The 22,207-nt window shown below is 40.8% G+C and overlaps 1 protein-coding gene across 3 annotated transcripts in view; it reads left to right on the forward strand.

The window, feature by feature from the left end:
- Positions 1-22,207, forward strand: part of SATB1 (SATB homeobox 1) — a 265,946-nt gene that overhangs the window by 138,318 nt on the left and 105,421 nt on the right. For all 3 annotated transcript variants that reach the window (XM_033930677.1, XM_033930676.1, XM_033930675.1), the window contains one exon: positions 15,212-15,367. In XM_033930677.1, the coding sequence (XP_033786568.1) occupies positions 15,212-15,367 (156 nt within the window). The remainder of the gene's footprint in view (positions 1-15,211; positions 15,368-22,207) is intronic.

Here is a 22,207-nt window from a genome sequence, read left to right on the forward strand (position 1 = left end):
TCCCAGACACTGAGTTGGTTCCAAGTGTTTTTTTCTGAAATTGATAATCCACCTGAGATACTGTAACAGTTGGAGTACCTGAGCAACCGCCTGGTGGCAGTCCAGCAAGGACGGTGCTCTAATCAGCCAATTGTCCAAGGATGACCCTGGATTCTTGCCTTATGCAGGTGAGTTGCTGCTACCACCATTACTTTGATGAAGGTTCACAGTGCAGTGGCTAACCCAAAAGATAGCGCTGCAAACTGAAAGTGCTTCTTTAGCACATGAAACCTGAGAAATTTTCTGTGATATGGGAATATGCAAGTAAGCCTCTGTCAGATCCAGTGAGGCCAAGAATTCACCCGGAGCTACCAAAGCAATAACTGATCTCACAGTTTCCATCCAGAATCTGGGCGCATTGGCCACCTTGAGATCTAGGATTGGCCTCTGATCGTTTGAGTCTTGGGCACAAAGTATATAGAGAATCTCCCTGAGCCTGAGTTTGCATCTGGAACTGGCTCTATGGCTCCAATTTGTAACAGTCTTTGCATCCTCTCACTGACCTTGGCAACCTTCTCCGGAGAGTCCAAGAAGAGGTCCGGGAGTGGGCAACCAAATCCACTCTGTGTGATCCTGCATATCCTTCAGGATCATGCCCCCTTCACTAGGAAGCAAAGTCCGTTTAGTAACCTGTGCTACCAGCAAATCCACCTTAGCTGGTGTAAACAATTGCTGAAATTCTGAAGCCATAGGATAAAATTTTGCCATCACCATCATTCCTGTTAAGGGACCTTCTGGCATGTCCCAAAGCTCCATTATCATCCTGATAATCTCTGGGTGAGAAGGAAAGCATGTGAACTATGACCTGACGCTGCATAACAGCGAAAGCTCATCGGCCAAGACCTACGGGGACTCTAGATCCAACTCCCACAAAGAAGCTGATAACTTCTGACAGTTTGAAAAGTCTTCACACTGTTCGATCTTTTCCCTGGTCTAGGGCTGCCACTGATTCCTGGCTTGCTGCCCCAAACTGTGAAACAGAATCTTTCAAAGAAGATGTTTTCTTGGAGAGCAATGGAATAGGATTCAACCCCAAATCATCCGAGTCCTCTGGTTCCTACAGCTTCACAGACTGTGAAGCAGCTTTGCCCTAGGGCGGTAACCCCTCTCTGTACTTCCCTGCTGACATCCTGTAGGTGTTTGTTTATATTTTTGGTAGGCTGTATATATTAATTCACAAATTGGGGTCAAAGACCTGACCTGGACCTTCTGGGGACCTCTGCCGGTCCGAACATCGCCTCCTCTCAGGGTCAGGCACTTCCACACAGTAGCATTTCGCTGGCGACACGTAATTGTGGTTTAGGGACAGTGTTTTGAGATCCAGCTCTCGTGCTTTCTGTGACTCATGACCTGCAGAGGGACCAGAGGGGGCTAAGCCCATAGCTCCTGCCCCCCGGATGCTCCTCAGGTGCTCATCCAGTACAAACTTGGCATTATATAGGAGTTAAACCACCTGAAGAGTGCATTACAATCAATTTAAACCAAAATTGAGAAGGCAGATAGGGCTTTTAAAATGAAACCAGAAAATCCAAGATGGCCACTGTGACAGCATTTTGGCACTAAAAGACAGCCTGTGGGAGCAAAACTAAAAGTTCAAAAATTCTGAAAATAGGATTTTACAGGTGGGGGACTGGGAATAACCCCAGAAAACCTTTGTTTTGCCAGTCTCTGACCCACCCCAATTTTCCTACAGACTGTAATGAGCTGTACTCACACAACTGCCATATGCTGTGCCTGCTTCAGCTTCTCACTGCAGCTAGAAATGGAGAAAGAAATTCTGCCTCAGACAAGCAAGGGTGGCTCCAGCGGTTTGTCTCTTCAGGCTGCTTTTTATTCAGGTTCCAAAACCTGAAACCCTCATCTTCTCATGCTCCCACATGATTCTACGAAGGGGGCAGGTTTGGGAGGGAACATAGCCAACCTCCACCAAGGCAGCCAGTCGCAGGGTCTAATCATCCTGCGTTCAAGTGCCTAACTCTGCAGAGACGAGCATTGCTCCCTGGGCTCAAAGTATTAGAGCAGGCCAGCCAAGTGTGGTCCTCCTGGCTTCTGACCTCAACATCTAACCCTTCTCCTAGGCAGAGCTGTCCAGGACCACTAGGAACCTCTTAGCACAGGGAAGCCTTGAAAAAGATTGGATTAATACCCGAAAATAACAAATCTAGGGCGGAGCAGAGAAAAGACACCTTCTCAACTCACTTGTAGAAGTTAAGACTGAAGAGAGAGGGCACTGCCCAGGGAGACAAGGAGGCAGAGCTGAGAAAAATGATTGATGCCTTCTACAAATCAACTTGCAAGTTGGGGTACACAACCCATCTGTAAGGAATCATGTTTTGTTTGCACAGAAAAAACATATTGCGCAGGATGATTGAATTCCAAAGCCATTGCTGGAACCCTTGGCACTTAACTATTTAGGACTTTAAATTGGGAGCCAGCGTAGGTCATGTAATACAGGTGAAATATGCTGATGTTTAGGACATTATAATAGCAATCTTGTTGTGCCATTTTGGACAATCTGAGGTGTATGAAAGCCAGTAAGCCTAAATATAAGGCGATGCAATAATAACAATGTGGAAGCATTCCCACATGCGAAAGCCAATTCAGAACAGGAAATATCTATACATGGGGATGCCGAGCACATTTAACTTTGCGTGAAAGGAAGTGGTTAAGGTGGGCCAACAACATCATTGTGGAGTCCCCAACTCACAGTGTGGATCTGAAAAATAAATATTGGCAGTTACAGTGGCTCCAGAATTACTCTCCATGAGCGTGCACTGCACCTGGCTCATAAATGAACATCAAAGGGATGTCATCAAAGTCCCCTTTAGTCGAGAAGCACAGGCTTTGTGGCCGATGGGTGATACTGTGAACAGCTTCATAAAAATGGCCTGGTATCATGATTTTATTTTTTTTTTTGACGTAAATCAGACATTATTTTACAAAAATGCAACTATAGTTCCCTGTGGGAGTGCATGATTATCCGTGTGTAATTTTGCTATGCCAAAATAGCTAATGAGCTGATTTGCATGATTCTTCGGCTAATTAGCAATTTCACATAATTTTTGTAGCTGGCTTTGCAAACACCCAATTCTATATGTAAAAATGGCAAATAATATGCCGAATCATGCTTGCAAGATTTTCCGCATTTGTTTGCTGTATTTTTTGTACGTGTATGTGTGTGTTTGTATTTGCAGCATTGTTCACAGATGTACACTTGATTTTATGTATTTAATTACTGGAATATATAAAATACATTTATGAATAGATTCACCCAAGACAGTATACAGTACAGCAGGAACAGTTTAACATAAAACTTACAATTTTGTTCACAGCATAACAATAGTAAAATGATCAACTATCAACATATATACAGTTGGTGAGGGTCTAGCACAGTTCATCGTGGCCATTTCAATGCAATGAACTGTCCGCGTTGAATCTGATTCAGTGTGTGGGGGGCAATGCCCCCTCATCCCCCCAAAAAATTATATCGCAATCCCCCACACAACGAGGTGACACCAGGAAATTCTTTTTCACTGAAAGAGTGGTTGATCGCTGGAATAGTCTTCCACTACAGGTGATTGAGGCCAGCAGCGTGCCTGATTTTAAGGCCAAATGTGATCGGCACATGGGATCTCTTCACAGGGCAAAGATAGGGGAGGGACATTAAGGTGGGCAGACTAGATGGGCCGTGGGCCCTTATCTGCCGTCTATTTCTATGTTTCTAACACTCCCAGAATTAGCAGCAGGCCCTAGAGCAGCAAGGCGTAGGGCAAGGTGGAGAAGCAAGCAGGCCGCAGCGTAAGGCCAGGAAGTGTGTGGGCAGCGGTGCTGGGGGGGAGTCTGGGCTGAAGCTGCTCTTTAGCTGCGTCGCAGATAGAACCCCGGGGAGGGGGATGGGGGGGGTGAAGCTGCTGCCACAGCTGCTCTTCACAACAAGCGGTCTGGTTGGCATGGAGGCCCAGCCAAAGCTTTCAGCTGCTCATCTCAGAAGCCCAGCCTCCCTGTAATGGGACGATTCATTGCGGCCATTTCATCACAACCACAATGAAACGTCCCACGATGAATCGTCCCATTCTGGTTGGTAAGGTAAACTTTGAAAGGGCAAATTGAAACCTAGTAATAGGACTAGCGTGATACAGTATCAGAAATATACATATTTAATGGCACTGTAGCACAAATTATATAACAGAAATATGATAAATGTCAGAAGAATACAAACAATATCATAATAGCATGGAATATCTAATCAGCCTGCATTATAATATTCAAATGACATAGATATGATGTTAACACTGTTCTACAGTATGATATAACATCTTACTATATAGCCAAGGGGCCAAGTACAAACATAAAGATGGGAAAATATGGATAATACAAGTCAACTGGGATAAAAGTTATCTGTACAGTTAAACAAAATATGAAGAACTGGTCTAAGTTACAGGTTGCGCAACAAGTTGGCCCAGGTGCAGAGTGAATGTAGTAGTTGGTCATCAAATGTATTAAAGGCTTAGGGAAAGAGATTTTCACCTGCTTCTTGAAGTACAGGTAATCTCGGGTTAGATGTAGCCCCTCAGGGAATCAGTCCCACTGTGTGGGAGCTGGACCTGGGAAAATTTTGATGGTGTGTGTCATGTTGTGCTGTGCAGTAGAGAATTGACACGATGACAGAATTCATCACCGTTCCCGTCCCCGCGGATAACCGCGGGAAATAATCCCATGTCATTTTCTAGTGTCTATTTCAACCTCGGTCCTTCTACACCAGCATTCTTCAAAGCAAAGCTTGCGAGTCAGTGGCTGTGCTTATGTGAGCCAAGGATAATGAAGCCATTGTGACATCACTGATGTGATTGGTTCTTAGGCACTGGTGGAATGAGGCATTATGACATCACAATATCTGCTCTGGATACCAGAGACTGTCATTCTGTAGTGTCTATTTCAACCTCAGTCCTTCTACACCAGCATTCTTCAAAGCAAAGCTTGCGGGTCAGTGGTTGTGCCCAATTTTACTCTGATTCTTCCCTCTCTCCTTAAAGAATGACATGAAGATGGTTTCCCGCGGTTATCCATGGGGACGGGAACGGTGATGAATTTTGTCACCGTGTCATTCTCTACTGTGCAGTTTCTTTTGACGAGGGTACAGGTAGTGATACCATAAGGTTTGACAGAACCTTACAGGTCTCAAAAGTGTGTAGAGGCAATTTTTGACTGAGGACTTTCAAAATCAAACAGTTTTTTGTTTTTTTTTTTAATTTAGCCCTCTAAAGTACTGGTAGCTAGTACATTTTGCAGGAGGGGTGTGATGTGAGTGCACAGGGTTATTGTAGCATACGCCACTGCACGGTAGGCAAACTCCTTCAGTGGAGATATAGAAGCATAGAAACATGACGGTGTAAAATATTCCACAAATATGATTTTGCACATAAAATAGCAAATGTCACACAGAGTTACATCTGCAAATGTTGGCTTCTGCTATCTGATGGTTTAATGCTCAATCATTTGTGTTTGTGAAGCTGTTTGCAGTCCAATCCCATGTGCAAAATCTCCTAATGAGCTGAAATTCATGCAGTACAGCTTATTTGTGGTACGGTACGCATGCAAAATCTAACTATGTCCCAGGTATACTTTTTGAATTGAAAAAGTTTGGTTTTCTAATAACATTTTTGCTGCAAAAAATGGTATACGTTTGATTTGCATATGATTTAAGGAAGTAACTTTATAACTGCGTACATGAGTAAAAACTACACACATCCGTTCTCTGCGCAGATTCTGCCAGAATTTCAAAGAGAGCGAACCTGTGTAATTCACTTTTGAAAATTACTCTAGAAAACTGTGTTTATGGGGAATTTTTGGGCTTCAATTTCACCCATACTTGATTGTTAAAAAGTATGTGCATGCCAATTTGGGAGCCCATCTTCAAACAGCAAGCTATCATTATTGTATTTTTATTTATTTATTAAGTAATATTTGAATTTAATGTTAACTGCTTTGGATTAATTTGTGGGGAAGAAGATATAGAAATGTGTTAAATACCTGGAAGGCTATTCAGGGCATGAAGCACTGCTTTACCCAAAGAAATGCATTTGAAAATTATCCTCTGAGAGGGTAACTTTTTTTTTTTTTTTTTTTTTTAAATCACAACTCACCTATTATATACAGTCAATATGAGCATAAGTTAATTTCCTTTTGAAAATTATCCCACCATAATTTCCTGTACATAGTTTCATAGTTTATTAAAATTTGATTAAACGCTAAATATAAGATACAAAGTTTTGTACATTAAAATAATACATGAAAATTAAAAGAAAGGGGGAATTAATATAAAAAAACAAAACCTCTCACGGACCAAACTAACATTCAATAAACAGGAGGAGAGGAGGGAGAACTACATTTTTGAAGATAAAGAAAACAGAAAAGGAAAAAACATCGGGGAAGGGAGGGGGTAAGATAAAAGATGATAAGATATCAAGAATGGTAGATTACTCGTAGGCATCTTTGAAAAGGAAACATTTTAGACTGCCTTTAAATTTATCTAAATTTTGTTCCGCTCTGATATGTGATGGGAGGGAATTCCAGATTGTAAGAGCTGTGACAGAAAAAATAGGGGCACAATTGCACAAGCTCCATGTTGCAGAAAATCCAAACACATGCACATAATTCTTAGTTCTGCCTCTGGAAATACCTCTTGCTTGCCCTTTGTAAAAATAGTTTATCTATCATAATAAAACCCTAAGCGCGCATGCGCACTTCAAACGCTGTAATCCCTGACTCCGTGATCTGTGCTTCCGTGGTCAGACATGCGCAGTAGAGGTTTGCAACGCGTGTGACTTTGGAGCCTGTGGTGGTTTGCAATGCGTGTGGCGGTTTCCTCCGAAGGCTGTGGGACTAGGATGAGCAGTATGCATCAGTCAGACTACTTGCTGCTGGCGAAGATCGGCTTTTCGAAAGGTAAACAGCATCAGTAGGAGAGTGGGTGGGGTGGATTTGGGAATTTCAGGAATCACAAAGTCAGTCAGAGAGAGTGAAGCTGTTTAATAACAATGTGTGAAAAAGAAGTTATCCAACAAAACTCATCCTGTAAAATTCACTCACAACTTTCCAAAGCCTTTAAAATGGAAAATGTATAGAAAATGGTGAAATGTGTTCAGGCTGCAGATTTCAAGAAGAAGAAAATGAGAACATGGAAGGAGAGTTGCAAAACAACTAGAACTATATATTTGCAGTTTATTGTCTGATTCATGAAATATTTTCCTACTACATTTTAATGGGAAGGGCTAGCCTGCTGGCCTGACTCACATTAAGGGGAGTGGGGATGGAGGGGGTGGAAAGGATGTAATGAACATGGTGGACGGTGACAGACAGCGACCAAGGAGAGAGAGAGAGAGAGAAAGAAAGACAGCGGCCAAGGAGAGAGACAGAAAGAAAGACAGACAGCGGCCAAGGAGAGAGAGAGAGACAGAAAGAAAGAAAGACAGACAGCGGCCAAGGAGAGAAAAAGAGACAGAAAGAAAGACAGACAGTGGCCAAGGAGAGAGAGAGAGAGAAAGACAGGCAGACAACGGCCAAGGAGAGAGAGAGACAGAAAGAAAGGGGGCAGGGAGACAGAAAGAAAGAAATGCCTCAGCACCCCATTGTGCTAAAAGTCTACACATCTGTTCTAGCACCCGTTACTGTAACGGGCTTAAACACTAGTTTAGAAATATTTCTATTTTCCTACTTTGAATTACATCTTCTCAGCAGATTGCACCAAAATGGCATTAATGTAGGAGACAAAATTGTTATTTTGAAACATTACTTTAAGAAGAAAGATGTTTCCTGTTTTTTTGGTGTGAAGTCTCAGAATTTTTCCGATGTATCAAGAGCTACACAAGTTAAACGGATTCAGTTTAAACAATTTAAGGTTAGAGTATTGATTCTTGGAGCCACTCTTTTAAAAAAAAAAAAAAATCCCCATCTAAATGTTTGGTTATTTTAACTGATAAGAGTTATGTCTTCTTTGAACCAAACCAGTTAGAAAGACTTATTAGAGAAGGAAGCTAAGTAATGTGATCATAGTAGGGACTGTAAACTGACCCCCTCTTTTACTAAGGTACGCTATGCTTTATAGCGCATGGTAAATATTAGCGCATGCTAATCACGTGCTAAACGCTAAAGCGTGCATGTTATCCTATGGACGCATTAGCGGTTAGCGCACGCTAAAACACGTGGCGCACCTTTGCAAAAGAGGGCTTAAGATTGCCTTTAATATTAGCCAATTGTAATGATTTTATGTCTTGATTGCTGATTTTCATATTGATATCCTTTAGTGATTATATCCTATTCCTCTTCCATGATGTGGACTAGATTGTTTTCTGGTACTATTGTGTGTTTCTTGTAATATGGAAATATAAATTTTAAGAAAATGGCATTGATGTACATACTTGTATCCACTTTACATTAAGTTTTTATCACGGGATTTCTATAAAAATGTCCATGAACACACAGCTATAATGGCAGCATAGTTTTAAATAGACGACTTTCAGAACTATCACCAGCAGTGCATAAATGCTCGTATACAAATTTATACCTTTGCCAAACTATGTGCAAAATATGTACCTTGCAGCTTTTCCTCTGCTCTTTCCAAACATCACCTTGAGGAATATTTCTGCTCAGGGCTCTTAAGGGTATGCATGTCCTTGTTGACAAATAGATACTTGCACTTAGGCAAATAAACCAATATAATTTAATAGCGAATCTTCTTATACATATATTCAGCACATCGCATTCACTAAATGTACTATTTATATTTTCTGTCGCTAATTATAGCAGACTTCAGTGGCTGTATTCTGTGCTATTTTCATATTGCACAGAATACGGCCACTGACGTCGGCTATAATTAGCAAAAGGAAGATATAAATAATACATATAGTGAATGTGATGTGCTGAATATATATTCTTGTTGACATGCATACTTGTATACACATACCTATGCAATTTCTGTATGAAATATATGTTGTACATGGAAAATGCATTTTGTGACATGGGGAAGCTAATACTTATTTAGTTTGTTGCTCTCATTCACTTTTCTGCAAATACATGAAACCCCACAATCCTACCCCACCCTTTTCATTTTACAACTCTTTGCAATGTTGTAAACACCACCTCCCCGTTTCTGTATTGGGGAGTAACTCATTCTGCACAGACCTAACGAAGGTAGCACAGCTCTTGGAGACTTTTCACATCTGTGTTAAAGATAGTCCAAAAATGTTCAGCAACATTATCGAGTTTGTTACCTCAACATCGGTATCCTTGGCATTGCATTAAAGTGTGAGGCCACTTTAGAAAGCGTGTGTAGCATTTAAAGACAGAATAGTGGGGGAGAGAGAGCATATTTCTGAGATATCTGCAGTTGGAGAGAGGGGCTTTTCATGCCTATTACCTGCTGCTTCCCTGTCTTCTCAGCGTTTTAAAGGTCTAAACAGTGCTGCAAATCGGGCAGGCACTGAGAGGGGCACCTATACCATCAGTGAGGCCCCTGCCATCTGACTTAAAAACGCTGCAGCCTCTGTGCACGCAGCCTCAGATGCGTGGCCACAGGGCATGGCCAAAGGGACGTGCCCTAAGAGGCACACCAGACTCCTTGGGAGCTCCTTGGAGCCACTTTGAGACAGTTGGAGCGAGGTTAGTGAGTGGTTTCCCCTTTGATTTATGATACTGTAGAATGATATTGTAAAATTTTTCTTCTAATGGGGAAACGTATAGTTAAAGACTCAACTCCTGTATCTTCAGGCCCAATGGATAAAAATTTGACATCTATGGAGGTTAATACTAAACAGACTAAGAGATCAGAACAATTTTCAGGAGCCTCACTTAGCTCTCCTGAAAGAACTCCTCCTCTCCCTCCTTTAAATCCTGTTCAACTGACACCCAAAGTTGGTATTAGTGCGTCTAAGGAAGCCTCAGTGCCCCAGACTGCCCATGTAGTATCCTATGAAAAAATGCCTCAAATCATACCAATGGTTGAGGATCTGGAAGGCTCTGAAGAAAATAAACAGGAAGTGACTCTAAAAGACTTGTGGCAAATTAATATTAGGATGGAGAAAATGTTGAAATTAGTCATGACTCAGTCTCAGGATTTTTCAAAGGAGGTGGTAGGAAAACTAGTGAATGTTAATTCTAATATTAAAGTTTTGGATGAACGCACAATTAAGATAGAGAAGCAGGTCTACGCTCTTAGTTTCATGTACAAATGAGAGTGATAAGGTACTGATAATGAAACTATATTTTAAAAATAAACAGGCAATGTTTTGTGGGGCTAGAATCCAAATATTTCCAGATGTGGCAAGAGTAACCCAACTTAGACGAAAAGCTTTTTTAGCTTTGAAATCTAAGGTAGTGGAATCCGGTGCCACATTTTTTCTGAAATTTCCGTGTAAGTGTTCGATAACCTCAGGATAAGGATTACATATTTTTTGATCCTATTCAATTAGAGTATTTTCATGAACATTCTTAGTAACCCCCCTTTTTGTAAGTTGGGGTAGAATTTTCCTTTCTTGGTTATGATAATTTCAATGAAAATAGGAGTTTAAATAGTTAAATGCCTCTATAAAATTAAGGGTGTTATCCCTTATTGATTACTAAATTTTATGTTATTATGTAATAATTCTCCTCAATGATGTGGGCTTGATGGGATTTCTGATTTTCTATGACTGATTTAAGTTGTATTAAGAAATAATATTTCTATATTTTTTGTGTAAATTCCCATATCCTGTATACTTGTTTGGATACATTAATAAATTTCAATTAAAAAAAAAATAAATAAATAAAGACAGAATAGTGATTTTGGAAAGCTGGCACATAACATGTAGCTTCCACAGCTGGCATGGTTTGGATGGGTCTGAAATGCACATAATACATTTCTGATATTGCATTGACAATACGTGCTCACTTTATAAAATTTACATTTCTGTATTTACAACTGCTCAGAAACATGCCTAACCTCCTCTTCTACGAAACAGCGCTAGCAGTTTCTAGTGTGGGGAGCTGCACTGAATGGCCCACGCTGTTCCCGATACTCATAGAGTTCCTATGAGCGTCTTGAGCAGCGCGGGACATTCAGCACGACTCCCCGCGCTAAAAACTGCTTGCGCAGTTTCGTAGAAGAGGGGGGTAAGTGTCAACTACCTGCACATTGGGGCTTGGGGCTTGTGAGAGTGATTGTGGGGCAATTTGCTTACCTCTCTGGTATTTAAAATTACCTCTAATCTAAAATGTAGAGATCTCTAGTCTGACTTCTTAATTGGCACCCTTTTGAATGCCCAGTTTTGTAAAATCTAGCATTTGTGTTCTAGCATTTACCAGGCACAGCAAAATTGCCACTTACATATATATAAATTCCATACCTACTTGCTGAATCTTGTGTGATGCTACTTTTATCTTTATCTTTTTTCCTTTTTTTTAATATGGTATATGATTTTTTTTATTTTTGTGTTTTTACTATATTTAATTTTTATATTGCATTGTTTGCAAACTGCTTAAAGATCTTGCATGATAGGCAATATCAAGTGTGATAAAATAAATGTTCCTTTCTGAAATTACAGTTCTGCTGTACATGTTGCAAAAAACTATGCATGCACATCTTCCATCCTTATATGTCCTTTCCAAAAGGATTAGTGTTCAATGTGCCTTTTGTAAAATATGCCAGAAATTTTGTGCGTCCAGGTCTGGAAGTCACTCTTTCTACCTAAATGGCTATGCAGAATGGAGTTTCAAATAGATAAGAATGGCCTCAGTTATGCAGCAGTACAGATTTCCCAGGTCACAGAAACAGGATGGGCCCTTTCTTATAAGCTATAAGATGAGCTGAACAGGAATTTCCCTATGGATCTGGGAATAAATCGAATGAAATATAATCAAGTAATGGGTTTGCAGTGAGCTAACATTGCCTGACTAGCTTTCTGAAGAGAACACTTTGTTCCACTGCTGAGAACTGTGCTATCGTCCAAGCACTAGGCAAGACATGTAAATTAGGCCAAAGAAAAGATATCCCATTTTTTTGTTTTTCTTTATTTTTGTTTTCACTATTTACATACCACTTATAATCTAAGGGCTCCTTTTACGAAGGCGTGGTAGCGGTTTAATGCACCTACGGGATCCCCGTCAACATGGATTTACTAAGGGGAGATCCTGCCAATCCAACCTGATCAGCTTCTTTGACTGGGTGACGGGGAAGCTAGATGTTGGAGAGTCCCTGGACATCGTATACCTGGACTTTAGCAAAGCATTCGATAGCGTGCCTCATCGCAGGTTACTAAACAAGATGAGTTCCATAGGATTGGGCGACACATTGACGAAGTGGGTTGGGAACTGGCTTGGAGGTAGGGTTCAAAGGGTAATGGTGAATGGAACCCCCTCTGAAATGACGGAGGTGATCAGTGGAGTATCCCAGGGCTCTGTCTTGGGCCCGATACTGTTCAATATCTTTATAAGGGACTTGGCAGAAGGGCTCCGAGGTAAGATAACATTATTTGCCGATGACGCCAAACTAAGCAATGTAGTGGGCAAAAGCACAATAGATAAAAATTCAATGCCCGACAATATGATGCATGATCTACTCTTACTAGAGAGCTGGTCTAAGACATGGCAGCTCAGCTTCAATGCCAAAAAATGCAAAGTTATGCACCTGGGTACCCAGAATCCATGCAGGACTTATACCCTTAATGGCGAGATCCTAACAAGAACAGTTGCAGAACGAGACTTAGGGGTGATCGTCAGTGAGGACATGAAGGCTGCCAATCAAGTGGAGCAAGCTTCTTCCAAGGCAAGACAAATCATAGGTTGCATACGCAGGGGTTTCGTCAGCCGTAAGCCTGAAGTCATTATGCCTTTGTATAGATCCATGGTGAGACCGCACCTGGAATACTGTGTGCAATTCTGGAGGCCACATTACCGTAAGGATGTGCTGAGGCTGGAATCGGTCCAGAGAATGGCCACCCGGATGGTCTCGGGACTGAAGGATCTCCCGTACGAAGAACGGTTAGATAAATTACAGCTATACTCGCTCGAGGAGCGCAGGGAGAAGGGAGACATGATTGAGACGTTCAAGTATCTCACGGGCCGCATCGAGGTAGAAGAAGATATCTTCTTTTTCAGGGGTCCCACGGCAACAAGAGGACACCCGTGGAAAATCAGAGGCGGGAAACTGCACGGTGACACCAGGAAATTCTTTTTCACCGAAAGGGTGGTGGATCGCTGGAATGGTCTTCCACTTCAGGTGATTGAGGCCAACAGCATGCCTGATTTTAAGGCCAAATTGGATCGACACGTGGGTTCTATTCGCAAAGTAAAGGCAGGGGAGGGTCATTAGGGTGGGCAGACTGGATGGGCCTTGGCCCTTATCTACCGTCGATTTCTATGTTTCACGTAATACCGCGCGCTAAACCGCCAGACGCGCTAGCCGCTACCACCTCCTTTTTAACCCGCGTGACGTTTAATCACGCACTACCCCCGTGCTAGCTGAAAAACTACCGCCTCCTTTTTAAAATTTTCTTTCATGCATCTTTTGCAGGCTTAAACTTTGAAAAATTAAGAGGGAGCTTTTGATATGTTTTCAAGTGAAAAACCAGAGTGAAAAAGTACAGCCTCATGTAAATAAATGCATAAGGAAAGTGAATGTGTAGAACCCTCTCTTAGGCAAGTCAGTAGGTGCTTACTAAACTGAGCTGGAGGTTTACGCACATAAGAGAGAATGACATGATGACAGAATTTGTCCCTGTCCCTGCGGTTAACAGTGGGAAACCATCCCCATGTCATTCTTTAAGGAGAGAAGGAAGAATCAGAGTATAAATGGGCACAGCCACTGACCCTCAAGCCTTACATTGAAGAATGCTGGTGTAGAAGGACTGAGGTTGAGATAGACACTAAAGAATGACAGTCTCTGGTATACCTCATTCCACCAATGCCCAAGAGCCAACCTCATCAGTGATGTCACAATGGCGGAATGACATGAGATGGTTTCCCGTGGTAATCCATCTTTCACCGTGTCAATCTCTGCCACATAACTAGGTACATTCCTCGGGGTGGAGAACGGATAGTGCAGGAGCAAGATTGAAACTTGTGTGCCCTCCCATGTATTCGTACAGGTACATACATGCACAAAATTTATCTATCAGATCAGGTGTAAATGTGTATGTCTACTTAGATATAATGGGCACCATATGCTCTTATGTGCCCTGACAGCTCAGACAACTTGTTATAAAAGGGCAGTTCTATATGCACAAAAATGTTTAGAATAATGACATTTACACACATATATATGTGCACATAACTTTGTAAATGCCAAAATTATACCTTAAGTGCTTTTATGTTAAATACCCACATAAAATACATAGCACATATTTTACAGGTAGGCATATATGTGGGTGGAGCGTGGGTGGGACTCAACTTAGAATATTGTAAGTTACAGATTTAGGGGCTCATTTTCAAAACACAGACACACATAGAGTACCATAGAAACCTATGGTACTTTGTGTGTCTGAGTGCTCTGAAAATGAGCCCCATACTGTACTGTATATCTGGCATTTAGGTGTGAGTACATAAACCAGCTCTGTATCTGGCATAAGTGCTGAAGCCTAAATTAAAGATGTGTATTTCAAGTGTTTGCTAGTATGTTATAAAGAGAAGTCAGCACTTTATTTCCTTTGTCAAGCAAACACCCAAATATAGGTGCATGGTTTACCCACTAAGTGCTACAATTGACTTTTCTGAGTGAAAAGTCCGTAAAAGAAAAGCCTCTGATGAATATTTGAAACAGATCTGCAAGTCAAACAGGCTCAGTTACTGCCTATGTCAGGCCTCCAAATCTTGACAGCCGTAGGCACCTTATACTGGACAGCAGTGTTTTATACACCGGTCCTCAGAGTGTTCTATTTGATGGTTTGTGGCTCTGTGACAATGGCTGGCTGCTTTCTTCAGAATTTTTGTTTGACTTTGTGTCATTGATGGTGATCAGCATCTCACTTTATCCTGTAGTGAAATGTAGTTAACAAGAGCATGGATTGGGATAAGGCAGAAAGAAACCTGCTGTACAGAACTGTGCTTTTAAAATGAGAGTGAAGCTTTTGTTGAAGCAGCCTGAAAAAAAACAAAAAAAACTATTCACAAATGAATGACTGTACCTACCAAAATTGGTTTCTAGGTGAAAACAGCTACTATTGCAACGGAGAGGAATGGAAAACCAGAGAATAGCACCATAAACATTAATGCTTCCATTTACGATGAGATTCAGCAGGAAATGAAGAGAGCTAAAGTGTCCCAAGCACTCTTTGCCAAGGTTGCAGCATCGAAGAGTCAGGTAGGAATGTTCTGGTGTTTTGCTAATGAATCCTGAAGGCCAGCTAGTAAAACGTGTTTTCTGTTTGAAATGTAACTAACGCTGTTCAAGGATCTCGGAGATTTGACAGAACTAGAACAAAATGAAGAGAGGCCTCTGAAACGGAGAACACCATTCTCTTAATGCCATGATGGTGGCTGCATGGTTGTCATAATTCATTTGAGCTTCATCAGTATTGCCGTGGGCCCCGGATTCTCCAAAAGAAAAGGCTAAAGTAAATGTGGCGATTTCTAGGAGCATAATATTCAAGTTTGTGTAAGGCATAGGTAAAGATGTCACACAGTGACGCACTAAGGGACAGATTCTGTAACTGGGTACCTAAAAAGATAGGTGCCTAAAGTTAAGTACCTGTATCATGGTAATCACACTTAGGCGCCCATTATGGAATAACGCCTAACTAAAACTTAGGCGCCTACAATGTAGGCCAGGGTTTTAAAATCCTACATTATAGGTGTCTATAAGTACTGTAGAGAATTGCACCTAAGTCCTTCTCTGCCCCTAAACACACCTATTTTGGAGTTAGGCACCATATGATAAGCACCTATCATATGTAGAATCGTGCCTAAGAAGAGGCGCCTGTCACCCAACATAGGTGCTGTGATATGGTGAAAAACATTCCTTCGTTATTGAAACATCTTTCAGCAAAATTTGAGTATCTACAACTGTCCTAATGCAGCATCTAGATCAGGGGTCTCAAAGTCCCTCCTTTAGGGCCGCAATCCAGTTGGGTTTTCAGGATTTCTTCAATGAATATGCATGACATCTATTTGCATGCACTGCTTTCAATGCATATTCATTGGGGAAATCCTGAAAACCCGACTGGATTGCGGCCCTCAAGGAGGGACTTTGAGATCCCTGATCTAGAGGGTGAATTAAGTTTGATCTTTCTGAAATGTAAGCAACTACAGATTTCTCTCTCTCTTCATGGTTCTTTACTAGAACTGAAAGTCTTCAATGTATACATAGTAACATTCTATATATTCATTGAGGATTTCCTTAAAAATTGGCAGGCTGTGATCCCTTGATGGGTTTGGGAAGTCCTGTTTTGGCCCATTGCCAACCCGCCATAAGACATTGCCTCATGTTACTTTGTGTTTTTTATTTCCTGAGGAGTCTTCCTGAGGACACTCTTATCAATTGACATGCCTTATCGACGTTCTTATTCATGGTTCTAACAATTCTAAAGGGAGGTGAAGAGTGGCCCAGTGGTAGAGCTGCTGCCTTGGCATCTTGAGGTTTTGGGATCAAATCCTAGCACTGCTCCCTGTGACTCTGGGCAAATAACCTAATCCTCCATTGGCCCAGGTACAAAATAAATACCGGAATATATATATGTGTAAACCACTTTGCATGCGTAACCACAAAAAGGCCGTATAAAAGTCCCATTCCCTTTCTCTTTCTAATAGTACCTGAGTGAACTTCCCCCAGTAACCCAGTTTTATCCATATGCTTAATAATTTTGTTAACAGTAGCTCACCTCCATTTTAGTCGGCAACATTGCACTTTGTCTGACCACAGTTTTTTTTGGCTTCAGAGCAGTTACCACAGTAGCCCGCGCTATTGGGCTTTGTAAAAGAGGGAGTAAATTAGCCCCCACAATTTTTCAAACCAGGAAGGTATTTAGCCCTCTTAGTGGAAAGTTTTAAATCTGTAACACTTAAAATGTAAATATTTGAATGCCGGGATACTTTTTTTTCCCCATTCATTTCTTGGAAACTGTAGAAAAGATCTATTATAATGTCCCCTTAGCTCTGCTCTGTTGTTTCATGTTATATTCCAGATGTGTGGAATGCTAATTCTTGAGCCTTTAGGGAAGATAGGAAAATGTGGGGTTTTCCCCTGAAACCTTTGCAATATTTATTTATCCGAGTTGTGTTTTAGTTAGAAATTGAATTTGTGTATTGATGAGGGTTGTATGTCAATTTTTTTTATAAATCTTTATTGATTTTCAAACTTCAATAATGTATTAAAGTTGATATATCAGGAAAACTGTACAAAAATACATTATTCGCTATATAATTATTACATTAACAATTATTTCCCTCTCCCCCAACCCCATTCTTTCATTTGTATAACTCAGGTAAAAAAATACGTATTCATTACAATAATTTGTTAATGGCCCCCACACATCTTGAAATTTATTAAAATGCACTTTCTGAATAGCTAACGTCCTTTCCATTTTGTATATATGACACACTGAATTCCACCAAAAACTATAGTTTAATCTTTTCCAATTTTTCCAATTACATGTTATTTGCTATATGGCGACACCTTTTAAAATAAATAAGAGTTTATTATTTTTGGAAGAGATTTGACTCTTAACTCTCATAGACATGCCAAATAATACTGTATCATATGATAATGCCACATGATTTTCTAATACATTATTAATTTGGCCCCAAATTGATTTCCATAATAAATGGACAATAGAACAATAAATGATCTAAAGTCCCTGCTTCAAGATGACAATGCCAACATCTATCAGACTTAGAGCAGTCTAATTTTTGTAAACGAACAGGGGTCCAGAATGCTCTATGCCAGTGTTTTTCAACCTTTTTACACCCGTGGACTGGCAGAAATAAAATAATTATTTTGTGGACCGGCAAACTACTGCGACTAAAATTTAAAAACCTCGTTTCCGTCCCATCTCCATGAGCTTGGTCACTTCAGTAACTATAGAAAAATAGACAAATATAGTGCAAAATATAGACAGCAGATATAAATTCTCAAAATTGACACATTTTGATCACTAAATTGAAAATAAAATCATTTTTCCTACCTTTGCTGTCTGGTGATTTCATGAGTCTCTGGTTGCGTTCCTTCTGTCTTTGTATCCTTTCTTTCTGCACTCAGGCTCAAGAATTGTTCCTTTATATTCCCTCCCTCTTTCCTTCCTATGTCCTTAGTGCCCTGATGCCTCCTTCCTATGTCTTTAGTGCCCCCAGTGCCTCCTTCCCATGTCCTTAGTGCCTCCTTCCTATCTCTTTAGTGCCCACAGTGCCTCCTTCCAATGTCCCTCTCACTGCCTTCCACACTTTGTCCCACCCCTGAAGCCAGCCTGCCTGCCTGTCTACCTCTCTCCCTCCCTTCCTGGCCAAAGCCAGCCTGCTTGCCTGCCTACCTCCTTCCCTCTCTGCCGCGCAAAAAAAAGCTTCCCTCATTCCTTTTCCCTGCTCTTACCACCCTGCTGCTGCTGCTAAAGCTGACAGGAAGTCTTTCCGACGTCAATTCTGACATCGGAGAGGACGTTCTAGGCCAGCCAGGCAGCGATTGGCTGGCCCAGAGCGTCCTCTCCGATGTCAGAATTGACATCTGAAAGAAGACTTCCTGTCGGCTTTAGCAGCAGCAGGGCGGTAAGAGCAGGGAAAAGGAAGGAGGGAAGCTTTTTTTTTTTGCGTAACAGGTAGGGGACAGGAAATGATCGCCTGTCCTGTTGTCCACGAGCACAGCTTTGGGACGCTGTGTGGGGACAACGGGACAGGAGGTCTGAAAACGATCACCTTAATCTTGCTGGCCCTGCGCAGACCAGCAGAAATTTCCTGCGGACCGGTGTTGAAGAACAGTGCTCTATGCAACAGGAAAAATCATGTTTGTCTCATAGATGCAGATATTGTACATCTCATCCTCCAAGATCAAATTTGTGGCCATTGAGATGCAGTAATTTGATGCTTAATCTCAATACTCCAAATGTCCCGAAGATCAGTCTTTGGTTTTTTATTCATAAATCCAGATATTAATTTGTACCACTGAGCGGACTGATGTCCCAAGAAATCCACCTGAAAGCATAAGAATTCCAGACTATGGGCTCCTTTTATCAAGCTGCGGTAGGCGGTTAACACGCAAAATACCATGCTAGTCGCTAATGCCTTCATTGATGAGGCGTTAGTTTTTTGGTGTGCCGCGGTGGTTAGCGCATGATGAAATGTCTGACACGCTAATCCCCGTAGCGCACCTTGATAAAAGGAGCCCTATGTTGATTGTTAAGATTTTTCCATTCTGGGAACCCCCACCTGAATGACCTGCTTCAGTTGCATCCATCTAAAACTTTGTGATTTATTAAGGCCATATTTATGTTGCAACTGTGAAAACTCGAGCAGTTTTCCATTAGAAATAATATCTCCTAATACAAGTATTCCTGCAATCATCCAATGTTTCCAGATGACCTTAAATCCGCCAATTTGAATCTTGGAGTTCAGCCATATAGTTTGATTTGTTGATTGGTGAATTGGAATAGGTGTTAAATTACTTACATATCTCAGTGTTTTCCATGTGTCTACAATTAATCTATTTTCTTTATATAATCTGGGCATTTTGATACTAAGTACATGGCTTAATCTAAGAGGCTTAATCGCCATTCCAACCACAACCAATCCGGGATATTGTCAACGGGCTCTGGGAGGATCCAATACATACCCTGGCGCATAATGTAGGATTGATGATACCTATAAAAGTTGGGAAAATTTACCCCTCCTTCTGTAATCGGTTTTTGTAGAGATACTAAAGCAATTCTAGCCTTTTTGCCCAGCCAAACAAATTTTGTAATACAATTTAACTTTTTATAAAAGGACACCTGAAAAAAAATTGGTATCATACCCATTTGATAACAAACCACAGGCAATATCATCATTTTGATTGTTTGAACTCTCGCCCACCAATTTTATCTGAGAGGAAGAAATAGGTGAAATTATTTATTTTTTTAATTGTATTTGATGTTTGTCAGTTTTAGAAGTATATTGTTGCTCAGAACCTTTGATCAAAGAAGCATCTCGAAAATGTAATATTTAAGTAAAAGGGAGGGGAGGGAAACTAGTTTGTTTTGCTAACTATCATTTCCAAGTCTGCAGTGCTGTTGCTGTCAAAAGGTGGGCAGTGGCTAACAAATCTCTGCAACCTGATCTATTGCTTTTGCCTTGTGTCCAATTTCCTTTTGTTAATTTGATTGACCAGTGTAAATTATTTAGGCTTTTTTTTTTTTTTTTTTACTAAGGCGTGCTAGCCGATTTAGCACGTGCTAAATACTAATGTGCCCGTTATAGTGTGCGCTAAATCGGCTAGTGCGCCTTAGTAAAAGACCCCCTTAATGTCATAGATTGCTATACCACCCTTCTGTCAATGCCATATTAATATGCTACTTATAGACCTGGGTGTTCTTCCCTCTTCAGAAGAAGCTAGTTTTACTTCATATTTAGGTCTTTGAATAAAATTCTCAATTTAGAATCATTATACAGAATTCATTTAAAACCTTTGTGGTCTGCATATTGAAACACCTATGTGGTACAGTAAACACACACAAAACTCAATAAATAAAACAATGAAAATATTCATAAGATTTATCCAGGTAAATTTGAGAGTTGAACAGCCAAATAAGCGATTTCTAAGATTTTCCTCCACTGACGGGATAAATTTTTGTCCACCCAATACATTGGACAGATACAATTTATCCAGTTAAAGAGGTTTTGTTTTAGCAGTCCACAAATATAGCACTTAATATTGGCGCTGACTAAATTTAACCTGAATATCTTTGGTTATTTCAGAAGGTAGCTTGGTCTAGTTCTGTTGAGCAGCACTTTAACCAGGTAAGTGGCCATGGAGGCATGGGATAAATCATGGCCAGCACAAGGGTATCTGACCCCCCTTGGTGAACCTTTCGCTGTATATACCCCTTCAATCCCCACTGTCAAGGGGTAGCTCAAGAGTCTCTTCCACCAAGTCCAGCATCTCTCCCACTCTCCCCTTCTTCCAGAGAATTATTTATTTATGTATTTATTTCAATTTCTATCCCATTCTCCCAGAAGCTCTGAACGGGTTACAAATTGACATTCACAATCGTTTTGAAAACAGACTAGTCATGACAATAAATAGGTTACAGTTAAACAATCACAGATCTTATTCTAGAGACCAGACTGGTCACAGCAAACAGTACTTTGAGAAGTATATTGAGGAAGCTAGTAATTGGGCTTTGAGTATATTGGGCTTTGAGGTAGTCCAATATACTCAATATATTGGACTACCTCAATATACTCAATATACTTTGGGTATATTTGAGTAAAGTATATTGAGTAAATATTGGGTATATTTGGGTAAAGTATATTGAGTACTCAAAGCCCAATGACTAGCTTCCTCAATATACTCAAAGCCTAATGTCTTCCCTTCCCTAACTCATCCAGTGTGGTGCTGGAAAGACAGGCAGTGCCTGTGAAAGGACTGACTTCTGCCTGTCCAAGCCTTTAGCATCCATGCATATCCATGCCTACTGGGTTCTACCCCCTTTGAAACAGGAAGTTAAGCATGTGCTGATGTTTAAGTCTCTATTCCAGCAATGATGAGTCTTTTGTAGACTCAATGACTGCCCCCCCTCCCAAAAAAAAAAAAAAAAAAAAATTGAGCCACCCTAGGACACCTATTCTAGCTAGTGGTCATGACATTCCTGTGGTAGGTATGCTTTGTTATGTATGTACACTTGTAACCCGTTCTGAGCTCTCCTGGGAGGAAAGGATATAAAACCAAATAAATAAGGTAACTGCATGAAGATGGACTTAATTTGATGTAGCAAACAAAGAAGAAAGAACCTCCACAGATGCCTCCAAAGACAAACCAAAGTAGAAATGGCAATTTTATTGACTGACCCAACAGGGCTGTGTTTCAGCACTGTGCCTGCATCAGGGGTCATGAACTGGATGGTAAATTCATCATTCTGAAAAAGTCTTTGCATGACACATAAAAGTGGGTGGTTGAGTGCTTTAAAAATAATCAGGGTTACTGACGCTGTTGCTTACACGAGCAAAAATGAAATCAGTTTCA

The sequence above is a fragment of the Geotrypetes seraphini genome, chromosome 2 (genome assembly GCF_902459505.1).
Source record: "Geotrypetes seraphini chromosome 2, aGeoSer1.1, whole genome shotgun sequence".
Classification (NCBI taxonomy): Eukaryota; Metazoa; Chordata; class Amphibia; order Gymnophiona; family Dermophiidae; genus Geotrypetes; species Geotrypetes seraphini.